The sequence below is a fragment of the Centruroides sculpturatus genome, unplaced genomic scaffold (assembly GCF_000671375.1).
Source record: "Centruroides sculpturatus isolate CEXI.00-Female unplaced genomic scaffold, Cexi_2.0 scaffold149, whole genome shotgun sequence".
Taxonomy (NCBI): Eukaryota; Metazoa; Arthropoda; class Arachnida; order Scorpiones; family Buthidae; genus Centruroides; species Centruroides sculpturatus.
The window spans coordinates 845,271-868,532 of record NW_019384406.1 but is presented as its reverse complement, the minus strand read 5'-3'; the positions used below and the strand labels follow the sequence as shown (position 1 = coordinate 868,532).

The window sequence follows — 23,262 nt, the reverse complement described above, 5'->3', positions numbered from 1 at the left end:
AATATTACCAAAATTAGTTTTTTAGATAATTTATGATTTTATCTCAATTTACGTTTTAAACAGAATTTTAAGTTTTATCATATTTATATTTTATCAATATTTTTCATATAAATATTTTATATATTATTCTTAACACATGGAAAATTTTATTTGCAAATATTGATTTATATAATTATCATCATCAATATTAATAAAATTTCCATAAGAATAAACCGATAACATGTTATAATGTTAAAGAAATTTTATAAAAACAAAATCAATTTACATGAAATGCTACGAAAAATTATCCGAAAGAGAAATAATTGATTTATAAATTCTTTGGTAAAACAACAAATAAAATTATAAACGTTTATATACAGTTACGAATAAAAACTTTATCTGTAAAAAATTACATTTTTGTGCTTTTTCACTTTGCCTGAACAAAGTTACAAAATTTCGCCCAAAAATGTATAAAATTTATCCTTTGTTCAGCATTTTATTAAATTTAATTCTTTAATGAACATTAAATTAATTAATTTCATTATATGTAATTGCCTTCTCTAATAATAGGTTCTGTTTTTACTACGCAAACAATGAAAAAAGCCCGTTTCAGAACATGATCGAAATTGCAATTTTCAAAAACTTATTTTCCAAAGAATGAAAATACTTTTAATTGATTATTATTCTGAACAAGTTGAATCTTAATTGCACAATTAATTTTTTAATTTTTGTTTTGTTTTTAATTTTAATTAATTACAAAGTATTCAAAGTCTTAAAATATTTTGTGAAAAATATTCTGTAATTACTTATTTGCATAATAAGCGCCTGTATAGATTGATCAATTGCAACTTTAATTTTGTGATGTTTATAATGAAGCATGTTTTCAACGCTATCGACTTTTAGTTTATTTTTTCTTATAAAATTATCTGAAACCTACAATACTTGAAATTATCAATTATTCTTGTTGAAATATTTACTATCCATTTTGTAATGAGCTATTCTCATGAGCATAATTTTTCTTAATAGCTGCATGATAAGAAGCTATTCTACTGCAGAAAGGAATAGACTCTAATTCGATTCTCATCCTCATAATTTATTATGGCTAATGATGGAAACATTCTTCATTGTTCGTTCACGTTGACATTCACCAAATGGAAAAAAAAAAAACACTGGAGAGAGTTGGTCGCGGGTTCGCTCTTGACCAATGGGTTGGCCACGTGGACTTTTCAGAGTTTATTCACGTGTGTAACACCTAACTAGGGGTCAGTTTCCACTAGAAAGTCTTTCCGGGACATACCTCTCTTAGTAGCTCTCCCACATGTTTCCTTGCTGTATCCCATCAAAACAGCATTCATGCTGACTGATAAACAAAAGTTCATGTTACCTGTAATAGATATGATTGATCCAAGCGATATAAATATAATAAATTTCTGTGTAAATTTTTAAAAATCTTATTTAAAAATTTATCTTCTGCAATAACTGCACAAAAATTTAAGAAATATTCACACTTGCATTAATAATTTAAATCAGAAAATAAAAATTATTTTTGTACTCCGCATCAACAAATCGATCGTACTAAACATTCAAACTTTTATATTAAAACTTTAAAATAGTTGTAAGAAAAAATATAATTATTTCATTCATATTTTTAATATCACCGAGCGTTGATATTAAAAGTTATTTAAAACATTATTTCTATATACTGTACAGTATATAGAAATAATGTCACTCAAACTTATATATATATATATATATATATATATAAGTTTTCATTGCCATCACCCGGTATATATATATATATATATGATGGCAATGAAAGTACACCTATTCAATGCTATCTGGAAAGATAGATAGCAGTTCAAATGCAACTAAATCTGGTATGGTTACATTTCAGGGCATGCGAAAAACATCTCTGTAAAAAAAGATAGTATCAAAATTCATCACTGTGGTGCTTTTGGGGCTACAAGCAAAAACATTTTATTAACATCTTTTAACATCTTAGCGATGCAAGAGATACTGTATCAATATGGTCTATATTCTGAAAGCGTAAACCTGAAGAGGAAAAACAGTGCATTCAGCGTCCGACCAAAACTACGGTAATCCTCTGTGATGCATCTCATATGCAGTAGGAAACTGTCTTTCAAAGCTATCAAATTTGCAGCATGTTCTCCATAAATCACATTTTTTGTGTCCCCACAACGAAAAATTCTACGAAGTAAGATTCAGACAAGGAAATATTAATACATGACTAATAACTTTATTATCAGTGAAATGTCGCATAAATTGCTGTATGCAACCGCCGATATGTGGAGTGTTTTATTAGATTCAAGGCATTGCTACTTTTTTTATACTCTTTCCGCCTTGTGGCACTAAGAGGGTTTCTTATAGCAGGCCCATTATGAGTTCGGCCAGGCCCACAATGGAGCGACCGGGTGGTGAGGGACGGGACCCAACATATCCGAACGGACCACCCCCGAAAAATTCCTGGGGATTCTTTGACCCGTCCGGATTCGATCCCGGGTCCCCCAGAGCGGTAGGCTGCCACCTTGACCGCTCGGCCATCCGGCCGCATATTTAGGATTTAATTATTTCAGTCGAAGCGGTAGGCTGCCACCTTGACCGCTCGGCCATCCGGCCGCTTAAGGCATTGCTACTGTTGCAGGTTGACTTCGGCAGAAGTGTTGAGCATCTCTCAATATCTCTGGGCCATCACACAGCGTGTCTCGGTCCACTGATATTAGCTTATTAAAAAAAGAGTGGACCAAGGATAAATGTAGCATGATTGTGAATCTACACCAGACTAACTTTAGGTGCGTGCAGTAGATTATGCTGGAAAATATGTGTTTCCCTTGCTGAAATACGCAGTTAAGGGTTTTCGCTTTTTCACAGGTAAAAAGGTCGTTTCCCGGCTTCTTTCGTGGCCACGACACGTTTATTCTGGCAAAGAAGGCTGATGCAAAGATCACTTGGATTTCCCTAACGGCGACAAACAACTGCTGGTTGTGGCTATGGATAATATATGGATCATATGGATAACAATGTACCAACTTTCTCAGTACGTTCCACACTGTGCCATGGACTCAACTGCCATGATGCTGCACGTGTAATACTGTAGTATGCAACATTATTCACTGACTGTTGAACAATAGTCACGGTAACATCAACGACTTGTGAAGTGATAAGTTTGCGCCCTCGTTGGGTTGAACTCCCAGACGTCCAGTTTGCTTGAATCGAGTCATCATTTTCCTAAGAGTTCCTAAGAGTCAATGGTCATCGAAATAAATTCTTACAGAAATGAAATTTCCAGAGTGCAGCCGCAGCGTTGTCGCTGGTTTCATAAAACAGCTTCACAAGAAGTGCTCATTCCGATAAGATGATGCCATCGTAATTAATAAAAACGACATTCAATAGTTGTGGCCACTTTTATTACCTATAAATTGGTTGCAACACATGTGCTTACGCAAAAGAAACTGCGTTTTCTTGCTTCTTATAGTGCTAAAAGTGTCATTGTGATTAGTTTTGGTATTAATTTTTTACGGAAATGTCTTTCGCATGTCCTATAACAGGGGTAGCCAACTTTTGTGTACATAAGATCTACTTTTTATCTTAAAAATGTGTCGCGATCGACTTGTTGTCGTAGGTATAGTCTAAGCGGTGAGGGGGAGGTGTGAAATACATACTATGTTTAGATAGGTAAGAAAAGCCACAATTTAATTTAAAACATGAAGATAAGGTACTTACATTTTAAACAGAAGAAAAATTGAAATTCAACGTTGTCACTTTCGGGGACCACCACTTCACCCTTCCTCTTTCTACCGTGTCCCGACCACTCTGTCTCTTTTCACGCCTTTCTTTTTTTCGGTTTTACGATCCTTTGTTTACATTTCTTATTCTCCTTTTACAACTGTACGCAAATGGATTGCACATGGACCGACAAAACCGCGTCTGGCCACCTCCTTGTCTGAATCTTACTTCGTAAAATTTTTCGTTGTGGGGACACAAAAAATGTGATTTATGGAGAATATGCTGCAAATTTGATAGCTTTGAAAGACAGAGGGAGAACGCGGTGGTCCAATATCACTACAGTTGCGTTTGCGCGTTACGTTCGGTTATAAGTGTAACACATTAATTCAAGACATCGCGAGCGATCGACTTGTTGGCCATCCTTGTCCTATAATGTCACCACACCAAATATGGTTGCACTGCTAAACATTTGGCACTGGAAAATTTGGATTTCTAAATATTTCTCTAGAAAGCATTGAATAAGAGTACCTTAATTACAATTTCCCGGTATATATGAAATTTAGAATAAGTCATTACAATAATTGAGATGAATCCAATATTATTTGTTTAAATTGAATAAATTGCTTACTGTTATTGAATATAAAATGTTAATTATAATTTATAGTTTTATAAATAGTTATTCATAATCAAATTTCAATATTTCGTATAATTTATCATTTTAATAATGAACGAAATAATAATTATCTTTGCTATTTTAATGTAAATTACATATACAAAACAAAATATTCTAGTTTGGAATAGTGCAAATTATAAAATGAATTAGTTTGTTTGATAGGATATGGCAACATATGGGCGAATGCCAACAAAGAATGCCTCCCAGGAGGATTTTCTATGAAAAACTGGCTTCTATTTACGTGAGGAAAATCTAAAAAACTCCACTTGTCCAGCCTGATCAACAGGATAGCCAAATGGAGTTTTCCATGGTTTCCACCTATGACCAACTACCAGGATATTTATTCACTTGGCCACTATGGGCTAAAAGAGAAATGGGTCAAGCTAGTTTGAAAAATTGTATAAAGTTATAAAAGTGATATATATTTCAATTAGGTTAAGATATAATCGACATTTTTAAAAATTAACAAAAATTAAAAAATAATAAAATTTACTTTTAAAAATATTGTCATATTAAAAAAGTTTTGTATTGTTTTCTCTGTTTTCATAAATTTTAACAAGTTTCTGCAAAGAAACTTTAATAAAAGCAAATGTTTAAAGTTATTCGTAGAAAAATAAACATAGAATATTTTTTTAAATAATAAGAAAAATGGTATATGAATGTGACAATTATTGTTTAATTACAATTTAGTTCAATTGACTCGATTTAATGATGTAGTCGCTTAATGTTATTTGGCATCAATTCAAATCATACTTCACAGTTTAAGAGCATCTTTACGGATTTATAATTTATCACTTCTGGCATATGCGATGCAAGGACGATAAATTTAGCAATTTGTGATAATTACTTTCTACACCATGAAACTCGAAAGGTTTATCTTTAATACTACGCAATATAAACACTACAGTTTGAGGTATCGTCTTTTCCAATGAAATAGTTATTATTATTAATTAAAATTAAAATTTATATTTCTGAAAAAACATATTTTAACACTAAAATGTTTGATTTATTTCGATTATTAAAACGACTGCATTGTCATTTTTTATTCACTCATTAAGTCTCTTTCAACATTTATGCATGGAGTCTCTTGATTTGCAGATTTTTTAGATATTTCCTTCTCTGACATAATGATTCTATGTATCAGAGTTGATTTTCATTATTTGTATGAAGTTAATTTTGATCTTGTGTAGATTGCATATGGGCCAAGCACAAAGGTCTGAAACGCTCACTACGGCAATTTGCGGAACGTCCGTTCTAAAATCCATAAGAACTGTCAGCATTGTCACGCAATGCATCTCATCCTCGTTAAAGTCCCAGAGATCGTCAAAATTCGGACAGTTGAAAATCAGACTGAATCCAGAACTCCCCAAACAGCAAATCTAAACTTCGATGACCGTTTGTCCGAGGACCTAGAATCAGAATCAAATCCGAGCGAACAACCTCAGAAATTTTTCGGAGGATAGTCAGTCTCGAATATATCGAATTAGTCGTTGTTCACCCAAAATGTGGATCTGCCGAACCATAATTATCATTTAAAAAAAATCCTCTTATGGCTGCCAGTCGACAATTTTGTATTTTCTAATCCATTTTGGCATGAAGTAACAGGTCAGTCTTATAAGATAGATACTTTTTTTGTGAAGTTGTTATACCATTGAAGTTACGTATCGTACAGGATTGCAGATTTTAGCTATTATAAGTGTTTTATGTCAGTTCTTCTCTAACTTTTCTATTTTTTTTCAACTCTGTCTTCTTAGTTTGATTTATTCTTCTTAGACATTTCATTTCCAAAGCCTTCAGTTTCTGAGTTTCATCTCCCGAAGTTCCCATGTCCCTGAAGGAGTAGTTATTTTTACGATGCTCTATAGTTATATTTCTTATTTACGGAATAAATTCTTATTATTTCAAAAACTTAAAGAAACATAAAACTTAAATGGGATTGTTCATTGATTACCTACAATAAAGAAAACGATGAAGATTTTTCATAAAATAAATAAATAAATAATAAAACATTAGAAGAGATTGAATAATGAAAGAGTTTTTGTAAATAAAACTTGAAGATTTTGCAATATTTTTGATAAATATAGGCTATTTTGATTTTTTCGATGTATTTTTTGATTAACATTGGTATCATACATTATTATTATTATTTTACTTTACATCGTCTCCAGATTAAGATATAACAGACTGTAGGAGGGCTTTCACCAACCATCAAATACAATATTGATAACTTTAAGGTCTCAGCTATATCCTCATACAAGCTGTATATTTATGAATAGAAACTCATTCAGATTCCAGGAATTCTGTCTTATCAGTGTTTATTTTCAGATTATTCTCTCTCTTGCGAGCATCATTTTACATCAGTTATACAAAGACATGATAGTTATATAACAATTAAATTCAATAATCGTGATAATAGAGTAAATTATGCTAATGAAGTGCAAATAATTGATATCACGTTAAATTTTTAATGAACTTTAAAGCAAATTTTTTGAAAAAATAAATTATTTTATTTAACTACCAAAATTCATTATTCTTAAACTGCATGTTTAAAATTTAAATATTATAAGTTAAAATTTTGCTTATTCGATATATTAAAGTTTTATAATTAATTACATAAAATCTGTATACTTATAACGTTATAAATGTGGTGATTCAATATATAGAAATGTTTGTAATCATTCATCTATTCATCGCTATATTACACTAAAAGATGACTTTCTGAAAGGTTTACTTTTCCTTTTTGTTTTTGTATTGATGTTACAAATATGTATCTACTCATATATCATTTTTCATTACTCAATACAAGAAATTCCCAATCGAAGTCACTATTACTATAATATAATCACTATTACATAAAAGACGTTTTTACCTGTAAGATTAAGATTTTGTACATATACACACCAGCCACAAATCTACACACCTACACACACACACATTATATATATATAACTTATGTATATATATATATACATAAGTTATAGAATTATAGAGAAAGTTATAGAACGAACAATTATTTATTATGACATCGTCACAATGCCGGGCTGCAATTTTTAATCATATTTTTAATTAATTTAATTTAAAATATATGCTCTCCATCTCAAATTATTAGTGGCTTGCCCTGTAAATCATACTTTTCCTTTATAAATAGAGTCGTGCCAGTCATCTATCTAACATCTTTCAGGGGAAAATTTTGAATTGAAATAACATGACTTCCAGACAGACGGACGACAGTGGAATTTATAGGTCTATAATTTTTTCGAATTGCAGCCAAATTAGCAATCCTAATTTTTTTAAATGTGAAAACAGTGATTCCAAAATTAATTGGAAACCATCAATTTGGCAATCCAGCTTAATGCATAATTATCCGACTCTAAACAAGACAAATGAAGATATAATGAAACAAAATTTAAAAGCTTATAAACAAATTAAATTTTTTTATATCAAAAAGTAAAAACACAATGATTTTCAAATAATGTTTAAAATCCTTAATTTAAATATTATTGAATCAATGTGCTGTAAAGAGCGCAACCTTGTAATTATAAACTTATTATTTCCTTATTACTTCCGTTAATTTTATGGTTCAACTATTGAACTTCAATCTAATTTTATGATAAATTACTAATAAATTATAATATGTATCGTTTCAATTTAGATACAACCTGTTAAATAATGTGTGGAAATGAACGAAGTACTAAACGAAAGATTTTATTGATCATAAGAGGCTTTCACGTAATTGTTTGAAATATTAAAATATTAATAAAAATTAAATGAAAACTAATAATTATATACACTTATAAACTTTCGCTAATTTAATATTTTATTATATAGAAATTTTACCGCTCATCTTGTTATGTTATTTTCAAAAAGTAAACCTTCAGAAGGTATAATTTTTGTACTTTTTTTGTATTGTTTCATACAAAGGATTAAGCTGGGGCTCCAAGGACAGAAGATTTGAGGCCTCGCCACATAATTTTAATACATTATAAACAAATAACATTTAATTGTAGCTACAGAATGATTTATAAATTATGGTATACATTTGCAACGATAAAGTCGCTTACTTTTTTCCAATTTTGGGGCCTCCGAGACCGTGGCCCCTAGACATGTTCCTCACGTGCCTGATAGGTATTCAGACCGCTTGCATAGATCTACTAATAATGTATTTCATTATCCAATAAAAGAAATGCATGTTATTTTCTAAATTGTGATCGAAGTCGATAAATTTTCATTCATGAAAAGCAACAGATTTATCTTAATGTCTCTGTAATATCTTGTAAAGTTAGAGGGAATTTCCTAGTTAAAATACAATAAAATATTTAAGATAACGAGGAAAAATTATATTCTCTTAAGATTCTTAACATTCTCATTTTCTCTTAACAAAATATATTCTGTAAGGATTAAGTTAAAGATTCGTTTAAAAAGTTTTCTAATAATTAAGAGGATTGATGATAAAAATATAAAATTAGTTTAGAGCTATTAAATTTAACCGATTAATTAATTGTAAACAGAGAAAACATTACAACTAATTAATTTTCCATTGTAAATTAAAATAATAATAAACATTTAAAACAGATTTTAATGTAAAGAAAAATATAAATTTATTTATGATTTTGAATAAACATTTATTAATATTTTAATGCATAATATAACCTAATATTGCAATATGAGGCGTTAAAGAGATCATAATAATGATTCGATTGGAGTTTTATAAAATATAACCACAACTATTCTTTTACAATCATAATTACAACTACAAATTTCGAGCTGTTAGTGCCATTTTCGGTCAGTTTGGTTTCAGTAATTGCAAAAATAATTTTCAAAAATTTATTTTAATTGCCTGTTTTTCTATTTAGTCTATGATTTCAGCGTTTAAAATGATATTTTATGCATTATAATACATTTATTTTACGCGATTTTTATCGCGATTATTCAAATAAAAACAGGGCTTTAGAATGCGAAAAATTTTTTATGTGACACCAAGATTATTCTCTCGTTCGAAACTTGAAAGTATCTGACAGCGAAAATTACTAAATAATCAATTGATTAAAGGAAATTTAACATCAATATCAGAAAGTTTGCTAATTAATTTAATAAACGAGTAATATTTGAAGTTTAAACCCAAGTGTATAAACTACGTGTTAAGGTGTAGAGCATTCGGACGTTATCAAAGGAGACGGTTCACATCCTACATAGGTTCATACACATATTTATTCCCTGTTTAAATCTTGGTTTTCTTAATTTGACACGTAATTTATATACTAAGATATATGTTTACGAACTAATCAATATGTAAGCACTTGTTAATTATACAGCATTATAATCAATGCTTTATTTTTAATTTTTGGTAATTTTTTTTATTTATTTTTGAAGTGTAAGCACAGTTTTTTTTAAATTAATTTTTTTTAACTGATCATTTTTATATGATATATTTACGTGAAAACGTAAAACAAATTTCAAGAACTGTTTAAGCTAGTAGAAAGAAAAAACAAAAATAGTGCAGAGAAAAACAATTTCAAAGTTTTTGTTCTAAAGTTTTTTGTTTTATATGAAAGGAACTGGGTAAACCAAACTTGTTTGACCTAACAGTCTTAATAGAAAACGAAGATCACTATTCTTTATAGTTTGTCTCAATTATCTTTTATATAGGTTTTTCTTATAATTTAAAAATATCGCCGCCATATTAAAACGTTAAAAGTAATAAACAAAAAATATATATATATATAGCTATTACACACGAAAACACGTAAACCCACACAAACACAGATACACCTACATCTACACACACACACACACACGAAAAAAAGAAAATATTTTTTATTAAATGTTATGAAGCTTAAGAACGACGCAGCGATGCTTTATAAATGTCATTTCAGTCAATTAATTTTGAGATTTGCTTAAAAGAAAGATTTAAAAAGCAATTGAAACTTACTTGAGATTATGAAAAAAATAAATAAAGGAAAATCATTATTTACATGAACCTATAGTATGTTTGTTTAAATAATGATTTCCCATTTTATATATAAACTAAAGCATGTTTATTATAAAATAGAAGTAAAACCTAAAATTGTTTTCTTATAAAATATACAAATTCTTTTATTACGATTTATTCCAAAGAAATATATCTATATATATTGTTTTCGTTCTGAAAACTTTGCAATAATCAAATTGTTTTCATCTAATTATTGTTTCTATTTATGTTATTTTTTATTATTTGTTTATTGTTTATTATAATTACATGCCTATCGCAGGAGAGAAGCAGAACAAATGACCTTACGACTGTATGATAGGGCCTAAACCTTATATCAAAGGACCTCAAAACATTTCTTACAAATTACACACCATCTAGAATTTTTAAGAAATATCTTTTATTTCCTGACGAAATTTATTATTTAAATTATAACCAGTATTAAATAATCGTATTATTTCTTTTAAGTATTGGCCTCAAAAAAGGTAAGTGGTCTGGGCATCCCTCGAATTATTAGAGGTGTGATTAACAACAATTGTTGCAAATTATATATATTATTCTGGTTTTTAGTAACTTTTGTAAGTCTATATATATATATATAAATGGACATGTATGTCCCTATATTTCACTTTTCCGCAAAAACTACACATCGCACGTGAATGGTGTTTGTATGTATCGGGACCAGGTCTCTAATTAGTCTGGAAACGGGGGACCTAATTCTTGCATTCTGTGAAAACGGGTAAGATTGGCTATAATGTAATTATCTTAATCTTCACTATCGTTACTTTTTGCCACAAATAAAAACCCAGCGAAGCGGGTCCTTGCAGCTAGATTTTAGATTACTTAAAAAACAGTCTTTTATATATAAAAAAACAAAAACTATATTACATACAAATGTACGAACAAATAAAAACCCAGCGAAGCGGGTCCTTGCAGCTAGTAGAATATAAAAAAATAAATATTTTAAAGAAAAGTTTCTCAAATATAACTTTAAAAAGTTTATATAGGCCTATATTATTATACAGAAGATATAATACATGTATATATATGTTTACCTTAATAAAATTAGATGAGTAGAACAAGAGTGATTTTTTAACTGAAGAATATCATAAATCTAAATTTATAAAAAATAAATTTTAGAATTTCGAGAAAAAACCAAATTTTCACTAAAAGACTTTTTCCAGTTTCAGAATTTTCTGAACTTTTAGTAAAGAAATTATACATACATTAGACAGAGTTTTTCATTTTTAAACAAAGCAACCTTAGTACATTCTTCAGTCAAATATTGATGTTAGAAGTGTAAATTCTTGTAACATATCGATCCAAATGTACAAAAGTTTTTGAAAGTCATGAGAATTTAAAGAATAACTGATATTTCGCCAAAGAAAACCGATTTTTGTATTCTCCGTTACTAAGAATTTCTACTACAGAATTATATATGACTTATATAAAAATTTTCGAATATAAATCAAATCTAACGATTTTAGATATTGAAATTTTAAAAATAATAGATATTTATCGCAATATGCTTAAAAAACAATCAATAATATATAAAATTCGTTTCCTTTCTACTTTCTTGAAGTTTGTTTTGAGTTTCTACAAGAGAAGCAATACTTTTTAAAGTAAAATATAACGGAAATACTTTGCATTAAATTTTTAAAAATTTAAAAATATATAGGGTGGCCCAAAAATCAGTTGACTGTTCTTTTTTTGCGAGAAAGTAGTTGGTGAAAGTCTGTCAAGTGCTGTAATTTGTGTATCGAACTAGAAAGATGTTTTTAATATATATGTAATAAAGCATTTGCATAAGGTAACAATTTAGTTTTTGGTTAATTAACTTTCGGCCACTCCGTATTTTTTAAAATATTTATAATTTTATGCAACTAAAATATCTAAAACCTGAAATTAAATTAGAATATTAAAATGTTCAACTAAATAAACAAAAAATATANCTCCATCTCAAATTATTAGTGGCTTGCCCTGTAAATCATACTTTTCCTTTATAAATAGAGTCGTGCCAGTCATCTATCTAACATCTTTCAGGGGAAAATTTTGAATTGAAATAACATGACTTCCAGACAGACGGACGACAGTGGAATTTATAGGTCTATAATTTTTTCGAATTGCAGCCAAATTAGCAATCCTAATTTTTTTAAATGTGAAAACAGTGATTCCAAAATTAATTGGAAACCATCAATTTGGCAATCCAGCTTAATGCATAATTATCCGACTCTAAACAAGACAAATGAAGATATAATGAAACAAAATTTAAAAGCTTATAAACAAATTAAATTTTTTTATATCAAAAAGTAAAAACACAATGATTTTCAAATAATGTTTAAAATCCTTAATTTAAATATTATTGAATCAATGTGCTGTAAAGAGCGCAACCTTGTAATTATAAACTTATTATTTCCTTATTACTTCCGTTAATTTTATGGTTCAACTATTGAACTTCAATCTAATTTTATGATAAATTACTAATAAATTATAATATGTATCGTTTCAATTTAGATACAACCTGTTAAATAATGTGTGGAAATGAACGAAGTACTAAACGAAAGATTTTATTGATCATAAGAGGCTTTCACGTAATTGTTTGAAATATTAAAATATTAATAAAAATTAAATGAAAACTAATAATTATATACACTTATAAACTTTCGCTAATTTAATATTTTATTATATAGAAATTTTACCGCTCATCTTGTTATGTTATTTTCAAAAAGTAAACCTTCAGAAGGTATAATTTTTGTACTTTTTTTGTATTGTTTCATACAAAGGATTAAGCTGGGGCTCCAAGGACAGAAGATTTGAGGCCTCGCCACATAATTTTAATACATTATAAACAAATAACATTTAATTGTAGCTACAGAATGATTTATAAATTATGGTATACATTTGCAACGATAAAGTCGCTTACTTTTTTCCAATTTTGGGGCCTCCGAGACCGTGGCCACTAGACATGTTCCTCACGTGCGTGATAGGTATTCAGACCGCTTGCATAGATCTACTAATAATGTATTTCATTATCCAATAAAAGAAATGCATGTTATTTTCTAAATTGTGATCGAAGTCGATAAATTTTCATTCATGAAAAGCAACAGATTTATCTTAATGTCTCTGTAATATCTTGTAAAGTTAGAGGGAATTTCCTAGTTAAAATACAATAAAATATTTAAGATAACGAGGAAAAATTATATTCTCTTAAGATTCTTAACATTCTCATTTTCTCTTAACAAAATATATTCTGTAAGGATTAAGTTAAAGATTCGTTTAAAAAGTTTTCTAATAATTAAGAGGATTGATGATAAAAATATAAAATTAGTTTAGAGCTATTAAATTTAACCGATTAATTAATTGTAAACAGAGAAAACATTACAACTAATTAATTTTCCATTGTAAATTAAAATAATAATAAACATTTAAAACAGATTTTAATGTAAAGAAAAATATAAATTTATTTATGATTTTGAATAAACATTTATTAATATTTTAATGCATAATATAACCTAATATTGCAATATGAGGCGTTAAAGAGATCATAATAATGATTCGATTGGAGTTTTATAAAATATAACCACAACTATTCTTTTACAATCATAATTACAACTACAAATTTCGAGCTGTTAGTGCCATTTTCGGTCAGTTTGGTTTCAGTAATTGCAAAAATAATTTTCAAAAATTTATTTTAATTGCCTGTTTTTCTATTTAGTCTATGATTTCAGCGTTTAAAATGATATTTTATGCATTATAATACATTTATTTTACGCGATTTTTATCGCGATTATTCAAATAAAAACAGGGCTTTAGAATGCGAAAAATTTTTTATGTGACACCAAGATTATTCTCTCGTTCGAAACTTGAAAGTATCTGACAGCGAAAATTACTAAATAATCAATTGATTAAAGGAAATTTAACATCAATATCAGAAAGTTTGCTAATTAATTTAATAAACGAGTAATATTTGAAGTTTAAACCCAAGTGTATAAACTACGTGTTAAGGTGTAGAGCATTCGGACGTTATCAAAGGAGACGGTTCACATCCTACATAGGTTCATACACATATTTATTCCCTGTTTAAATCTTGGTTTTCTTAATTTGACACGTAATTTATATACTAAGATATATGTTTACGAACTAATCAATATGTAAGCACTTGTTAATTATACAGCATTATAATCAATGCTTTATTTTTAATTTTTGGTAATTTTTTTTATTTATTTTTGAAGTGTAAGCACAGTTTTTTTTAAATTAATTTTTTTTAACTGATCATTTTTATATGATATATTTACGTGAAAACGTAAAACAAATTTCAAGAACTGTTTAAGCTAGTAGAAAGAAAAAACAAAAATAGTGCAGAGAAAAACAATTTCAAAGTTTTTGTTCTAAAGTTTTTTGTTTTATATGAAAGGAACTGGGTAAACCAAACTTGTTTGACCTAACAGTCTTAATAGAAAACGAAGATCACTATTCTTTATAGTTTGTCTCAATTATCTTTTATATAGGTTTTTCTTATAATTTAAAAATATCGCCGCCATATTAAAACGTTAAAAGTAATAAACAAAAAATATATATATATATAGCTATTACACACGAAAACACGTAAACCCACACAAACACAGATACACCTACATCTACACACACACACACACACGAAAAAAAGAAAATATTTTTTATTAAATGTTATGAAGCTTAAGAACGACGCAGCGATGCTTTATAAATGTCATTTCAGTCAATTAATTTTGAGATTTGCTTAAAAGAAAGATTTAAAAAGCAATTGAAACTTACTTGAGATTATGAAAAAAATAAATAAAGGAAAATCATTATTTACATGAACCTATAGTATGTTTGTTTAAATAATGATTTCCCATTTTATATATAAACTAAAGCATGTTTATTATAAAATAGAAGTAAAACCTAAAATTGTTTTCTTATAAAATATACAAATTCTTTTATTACGATTTATTCCAAAGAAATATATCTATATATATTGTTTTCGTTCTGAAAACTTTGCAATAATCAAATTGTTTTCATCTAATTATTGTTTCTATTTATGTTATTTTTTATTATTTGTTTATTGTTTATTATAATTACATGCCTATCGCAGGAGAGAAGCAGAACAAATGACCTTACGACTGTATGATAGGGCCTAAACCTTATATCAAAGGACCTCAAAACATTTCTTACAAATTACACACCATCTAGAATTTTTAAGAAATATCTTTTATTTCCTGACGAAATTTATTATTTAAATTATAACCAGTATTAAATAATCGTATTATTTCTTTTAAGTATTGGCCTCAAAAAAGGTAAGTGGTCTGGGCATCCCTCGAATTATTAGAGGTGTGATTAACAACAATTGTTGCAAATTATATATATTATTCTGGTTTTTAGTAACTTTTGTAAGTCTATATATATATATATAAATGGACATGTNCAACAAATTACTGTACTGATATTTTATATACTCCACGAAAAAAATTATAAGTAATAAAGTTAATAAATGATTATAAATTTATGAGTTATAAGGCTATGTAATAAGTTTATGTGAATATTTTTTGAATAATTTTACTAAAATGGAAAATTTTAGAAATTTTTTCTTAATTTTTACATTATTTTTCGTTTATTGTTTAAGACAAAACAGTTAAAAATGTGATAATTTAGAGATACCGTATAAAAATTGAGATTGTTTAATAATGATTTTAGATTAAGATAAGTAAATACATCATTTTATTATTAAATAAGCATGATGTTATATTCCCATTATCAATGTTTTGAGATATTTTATATTCTGATCTTCGAATCATGAAATCGATTCTAATATTTATAAGAATTTATTTAAAATTCAATTTTCAATATTATCAATTGTTTTCTAGTAAATTCGACAAAAAGATTAAGAAAAATCCTACCAAAATTGAATTTATCGAAAGATATTCACATAAATGTAAGTAAAAATCAAGAACTTTAAGCTGTTTTTAAGTTCATCGAACCAAGAAAACTGTTTAATAAAACTTGTCCGAGAAAATATAGAATTTTCTTCTGGCAATTTTAACTTCTCTTTCAAGAAGTGGGATACTCCAGTGCGTTTATTGCATAGATCACGATGTAATACATTTCAGAGTGATGAAAATGAATCAGTCTGAGCCTTAAAATTTCGAAAACTATAATACCGAAAGCGATTGTAAATTCATTTTCTAGCTCAAGGGGATATTTACCTACATCTTTACAATAGACTATGAAGATAATAATTACATTAAAAGCTGGTTGGTTTTTCATATACTGTTACTTAATTTTTGGCTTTTTTCGCCTTGTGGGCACTAAGAAGGCCTTTTCCAATATACTCATTGTGAGATCGGTCAAGACCACAATGGTGCGTTATCTTATGGAGGGAAAACAATTGCAAGGGTTTCCCATCAACAGAGTGCTCCAATTTGTTTGTTTTATTAAGTTATGGCAATGCAACACTTGGGCAATCTGCCTAGGGGAATGCCTTCCGGGAAGTATTTTTAGGGGTAACTGGCTCTTATTCAGGCGTTACAGACGTGGAGAAAACCCGGGAAACTCCATGTAGCCAACCCGCCCTGGCGAGGCGCGAACCCATGACCGAACTCCCAGTGTTCAGGGAACGGAACCGCTTGGCCACTGATGGGCCAGAGAGTTCCAAACCAATCTTTCATAAGAAAATATTCCCTTCAAAAATTACCTCAAAGAAAAATATATGAAGTCAACACTGTACAGGTACTGTACATGGGGCCCTTTAATTCAAATTTTCCTGGGCCCCATGAAGCTATAACACGCCACTGCAAGTCCAAAATGAAGGGTAACGGGTGGTGAGAGGCTGGACCCACAAATACGGATAGACCTCCGATGAAAACTTCCTAAGAAGCTGTTCGCTCGGATCCTATTCCGGGTCCTTAAGAGCAATAGGCAGAGCCATCAGCGCTTATATGGGGGCCGGGTCGGGCGGGTCCCATTTTGCCTTTTTTTTTTTTTTTTTTTGAACAAATGAAATACATTATAGAGCTGATAATGTAATTAAAGACACACTTCTCCATTCAGCAATATTTATTAAATTTTAAGAATATTAAACAGTTTTAAAACCAAGTTTTATTCATTCTTTCTTTATATGTACAGTACAGTACATTTTCTAAGCGCTGACGAGTGAGCATATATTTACAAAATTTTTATTTATATTCAAATTTTAAGTGAATTAGTTTTATTGTTTGATTTAATTATTTTGTTCTGAGTAGTCGGCAGTCATAAGGGAATATATTTAAAAAGAAACAGATTTTAAAATTTAATATTAAATACAGAAGAGGAAATCATGTACTGACTAAACATAGAGAAACTTATCCCACCTACATACTTTAATATGCAAATTTATAAGCGGAATATCTTTAGAAAAACAGCTTTTGCTTTTTTGTTTTACAAACTTACAGTATCAAGAAAAATCAACGAAGTTTGTGTCTAAAAATAGGAAAGTCGATAGCCTTTTGTTTAATGACAAATTTCGAACCTCCAAAATGTTTATATACTAGAGATGGGCGAATAACATTTTCCTCGAATAAGAATATTAACCATATCTCGAATATTTAATGAATTATATAACTTATTTATTTAATTTACTTAATATTTATCATTTAACTTGTTTTATTTATTTTAATATATTAATAAATTAATAAAGTTAAACAAAAACAATTAAGATGGCGACCATCTGCAATGCAATATTCGTGCACTTGTTAATGAAACGTACAGTACAGTACTTATTTGATTATTTAAATATTTTAAATTTTTAAACTAGTCCTCCCCTTTGGGTACGATAATTCTGTATCCTCCAGAAATTCGAAGATTCGAGATGTCCAGAAATAAGCCTTAAACTCCTAATTAATTTTATTCGTTTTAAAAATGACTTCGTTTAACGTTGATAACTTTCTATTCTCTACATTAGAATTTACATAAGAGGGTGATCTAGAAAATCAGCAATCATAGTAGTATTTTCTATCTTATTTAGTAATAATTGTTTTATAGGATCATGTACTGTACTTTGGCAAGATTTATAGGTAGCATCAATATACAATTATAGAAACAAAATTTAGTAGAAATTCCATTTCAAGAATTCATCAAGTGGAAACCCAATTAATCAGGAACTTGGTCGTTACAAAAACTGTACATTACGTACAAATAATACCTTAAGAATTTAGTAATACGGGATAAAAACTGTATTCACTATGTGATAGTTTCAGAGAATACCAAGAATATAATATCTCGATACAATAAAGCCCACGTTACTATAAGGCCCATCATATCTAGCATCGTGAATAAACACTGCTAGTGATGAATAGCAACATTTCATGTTGCTTTAGTTCAATCAGTTCAATTTGAAATTGTCACGAACTGTGGCAAGTATGTTTAAAAGTGTATGCTTTGTTCCGAAGGAAAAAGGTAAGAAAATATCTGTTTTTATTAGATAATGATTCAGTTTGATGAGGTAAATCAATAGCTGAAACTGTAGAGATCGAAATGTTATCGAAGTATGTTAAGAAGGATATGTTTAACTATTAAAACTGTATGCCAAATCGATTGATACATTTCATTGTATAAAAGCCATATGATTTTTAATTATCGTCCTTGTCTGGGAAATATGGCCAACTTGTCAAATGCAATAAAGCCCAGACTTTCTTCCGTGTATATTGCTTTAAGTTTGATTGCTTTTTTACTAAACTTGACTTGTAAGTTAGTTATTGATTATCATACGTATTGTTAGAGATTCCAAATTAATAAATTATGGATGTTTTCTAAGTGTCAATGAACGACTAGAGGATATGAGGCAATGGCTAAGCTGTCGAAAATGAGTTGATGAAATATATGTAGGTCTTACAGCACGAGACAAGAGCAATTTTAGCTTTCACAATAGTGAATAATTAGTGAAAGTTCTGAAAGAAATCAAATTAATCAAAGTAAAGTACTTACTTTGCTGTTTAAAAAATTAAAGTTGTGTTATTTTCTTAAACATCGATTCTTTCCTTGTGTAACATTTAAAGTGACAATAAACATTAATAATGGATGTGAACACTTCTAAGCTACTGTATTCGTAGTTCAAATTTATTTAAAGTATGTCAGTATAAAATGCAATTTTACATTTGGGCCTTATTACACAGGCACGTATGTAATTAGGCTTGTGTGATGGCTTTTTAAAAATGACTGGCGAGGTAGCGACAAAATTTTACTGGAACAATTCCTCAATGTAACCTAATATCAGTCAAAGCAGACAAAATTAAAATAAAAACATACAATATAGCCTATATTTCTCATAGTTGGAGCCCACTTAAGAACGATACATTGTTCTTAAGTAGGCTTTAATGTATCAACTTATTTCATGTACTGTCGTTCCTCTCCAGTCCGTTTCGCTTTGTCTTCCTATAGAAAAAATTAAACAGAATCTAGTATTATTCTTTAGACCTAGTACTCGTGCGAAAACGTATGACGGAAACGTAAAATGAAATCACTTTTATCATCAAAGTAAACAAAATGTCGACGAAGTACAAAGTTGAAAATTTTCCACTTTCTCTCAGCTTTTGTGGTAAAATTTGAAAATTTTCAACTTTGCACTCCATCCACATTTCGTTTGTTTTAAATGGTAAAAGTTAGACCAATAGGAAGGCGTTGTTTATTAATGCTGCCATACACGTGGGACGATAGCATTTGAATTTTGGCTAACGTTGTGCCTAGTAAGTATGGTCTGTTTTACTTATTATCCGAATTAAATAGCCATATTGGTATGCTTACAATAAAGGTATTCGTGATCGTATAGTCTTAATTTGGATGTTACTGTAAACAAGTCTGACCATCTCATAGTTCGGTGTGATCAATTTTCACGAGTAAAAAACACTGATAATCAACCACACATTTTTCTTCATCAATAAAAGCTTAATAATCTACTTTAATAAAATTGTGCTGAAAAACAAAGTTAGGCCTATATTTATTAGCGCACGGTAATTAACGTTCTAGAGTATCTCTTTTTGGTGAAGATTCTAAAACTTAAATTAAATGACACCGTTTATTTTTCATTACAACACAAAAGAATTTTATTTGTTCCGTCGCACGAATCATAAGTTTTGTCCCTCTTCAGTACACTGGTTTTGCACGTAACTGAAACTGTTGACGTGATAAAATCATTTCTAAAATAACGTAATGTTGACAATGAAAATCGGCACAAATTGCAGCTCTTTTTATCCCCTACATATTTTCTCATAGAGCAAAGCGTTACTAACACATAGTTAAAAAATTTCTCCGTGAAAATTATTAATTTTTATATTCCTATTAAAATAATAAACGTTATTTGTGTTTCGACGGGCGGATAACATGATATGCGAACACCAAAAATGATGCAGAGGATCGACCAATCGACTTGTTGGCCAGGCTTGCTATAAAGTACAGTATTTGATATCTCTAACTTTGATCTATTTCAAAATATTTTTCTAAACCCAAATTCTTCTCTTTTGTGACTTTTTTACCGCTGATATAATCGAAAGTTGAGAAAGAAAATTCAATTTATATAACACAGCAACATTCTACGACGCTATTTTTATCAAACAGATAGAGTAAATTTCGATTTTTTGCATTCGGTGAAAAAAAATGAAGGAATGGCAATGTTTAGTTCGTTATAGTCGACGTTTTCCGTCATTCGTTTCTGCATTCGAGTGGCCTTTCGGCGTATGCATCGTAAACATAGTTGATGAGGAACGGGGCCTAACATATCCGAGTCAGAATCCCCATAAAAATTTCTTGGTCCCGCACTTGGTCTTGCTGACGCCTTAACCGCCTCTGCCGTTTAGCTGGTTAAATCTCCCTTCCATCGTTATCCTGGTTAACGGAATTTCTGCTACTTATAATAAACATTTATTTCAATTATATACTGTAAAATAAGAGAATGTAACTATAAAATGTAACAAATACGTTGAGAACAAGGAGATTAATTCACTTACTGAACAGTGTAATGTATTTTCTAATTTGGGACGCATTTTGCATTGTGATATCGAAAAATTTCATTTACAGCTAATTTCATATATCCCTAAATTGTTCAGTAATTTGCTGATTTGCGTAAACTAAGGAAACTCCCTGTTAAACTTAACGTTTTCTTTCTTTTTGCTACAGAATTTTACATGATTCGAATCCATAATCAAAAACTTCGTGAAAAATTTTGAACTAAATAGCAGTAATATACAGTCATTTGACTGTATATTACTGCTATTTAGTTCAAATATAGGTTTAGTGTTAATTCGTTTCTTATTCTAATTCGTCTAAGTGCTAATTGGTTTTTTTGCTTCTTAAATTGACACTAAATTAAATATAACACTAAACTGAAAAATATTAAAAAAAGAATTACACTTAAGTAATCAGATACACTACATAAAGTTTTGAGTATGAAACTTTGAAAATCACATGGTTTGGTGAATGAAAAATTGCACATTTAGTAATTCCCACATACTGAATGATTGATACTTATGCAAAAAACCGTTTTACAGTAGTCACTAGTGCTACTTAGGAGGACGCTACATCAAGGTTTGGCTGTATATATTACTGCATGATCAAAACTTTAATGCTACTTATTATTTAAAAAAATTATTATTTTCAGCATAAGAGATAATTAAATTGCAAATGATTAAAGTACTTGGTAAACGATTTTTCACTAAATAAATCATTTATTTTAAATATTAACTTTAGCCGAATCCAAAGGTTTTTTTTGTATTAGCAATAATGAAAATATCTATGTTTAACCATCCATATCTTTAATAAATGTCTACGAAACGACAAGAGCTGAAAAAGCAAGCAAATAATCAATCCCTATAAGCCATATTTTTCCAGAATTACATCTCGTTTAATCAGTTAGTTGACAAGATGACACAGTAAGCCTATTAATTCAAGATGGACACGTTCATCAAAGAAGAACATCTTACTTTATTAAATGTGCTATAAATAATCTTATATTTTTTCGACTAATCAAGTTAATTGAGTGATTAACTTAATTAATCTAAAAATTAATTTAAAACCGTGACTGGTACATAAAAAATCGAAAAAAATTCAGATGTAAAAAGTTAATTGAAAAAAAAATAAATGTTTAGATATTAATTATTCAAGAAGAATTGATTTTGTGAAGTTTATTTTATTTTATTTTCCGCTATTAACAAATTGATCTCGTCCGAGATAAGAGTTTAGTACAGAAAATCTATTACAGATTATATTATTTTTTTTAATCTAGTAGTTATTATAATTAATTATTATCTTAAATGAAGCATTTTTTTCAATTTGGTAAGGAGAATCAACGCTTGATTTAAGCTTTAGATTGGATACATTCTTTGCTTTCTATGGATTTATTGGAGCGATTTAAAAGTCTTTTGATGAAGAATATAAGCAGAAACGATGCGTTTTGAAGATAAAAAAGCATTTATGATCCAATTTTATTAAATTTACTCTATAAAAATTATAAAATTGCTAATTTCATTCTATCTAATTAAATTTAATTTCTAGATCTATATAAAACTTTAGAGTTGAGAATTATATTTTATAGATTTATAAATACATTCTCCATAATTGCAGAGAAAACAAAAGAAATGCAACTTTTTGTTTATAAAAATCAAAATAAAAGAAATATAACCTTTTGAATTATTAATGTAAAACATTTTTCATGTTATTTTTATGAAATAATAAACAGAATCATTACTGGAAAATATGAATTTTGATGCTTACTTGTTGAAATGAAATGATTTGTTGGCAAGATTGTTAAAATGAAAAGATAATAAATTTGAAATACGTAGAAAGAATCCTCCATTGTGATCTTAAAAATCTGTTTTAAGATATGAATAATTGGATTAATCTCAGACTCTGACTAGAAATACTG

At 28.7% G+C, this 23,262-nt stretch overlaps 1 protein-coding gene across 1 annotated transcript in view; it reads left to right on the top strand.

Moving 5' to 3' along the window:
• Positions 1–23,262, top strand: part of LOC111618884 (trissin receptor-like) — an 85,219-nt gene that overhangs the window by 43,124 nt on the left and 18,833 nt on the right. The window contains exon 3 of the mRNA XM_023360508.1: positions 15,657–15,673. Coding sequence (XP_023216276.1) covers positions 15,657–15,673 — 17 coding nt within the window. The remainder of the gene's footprint in view (positions 1–15,656; positions 15,674–23,262) is intronic.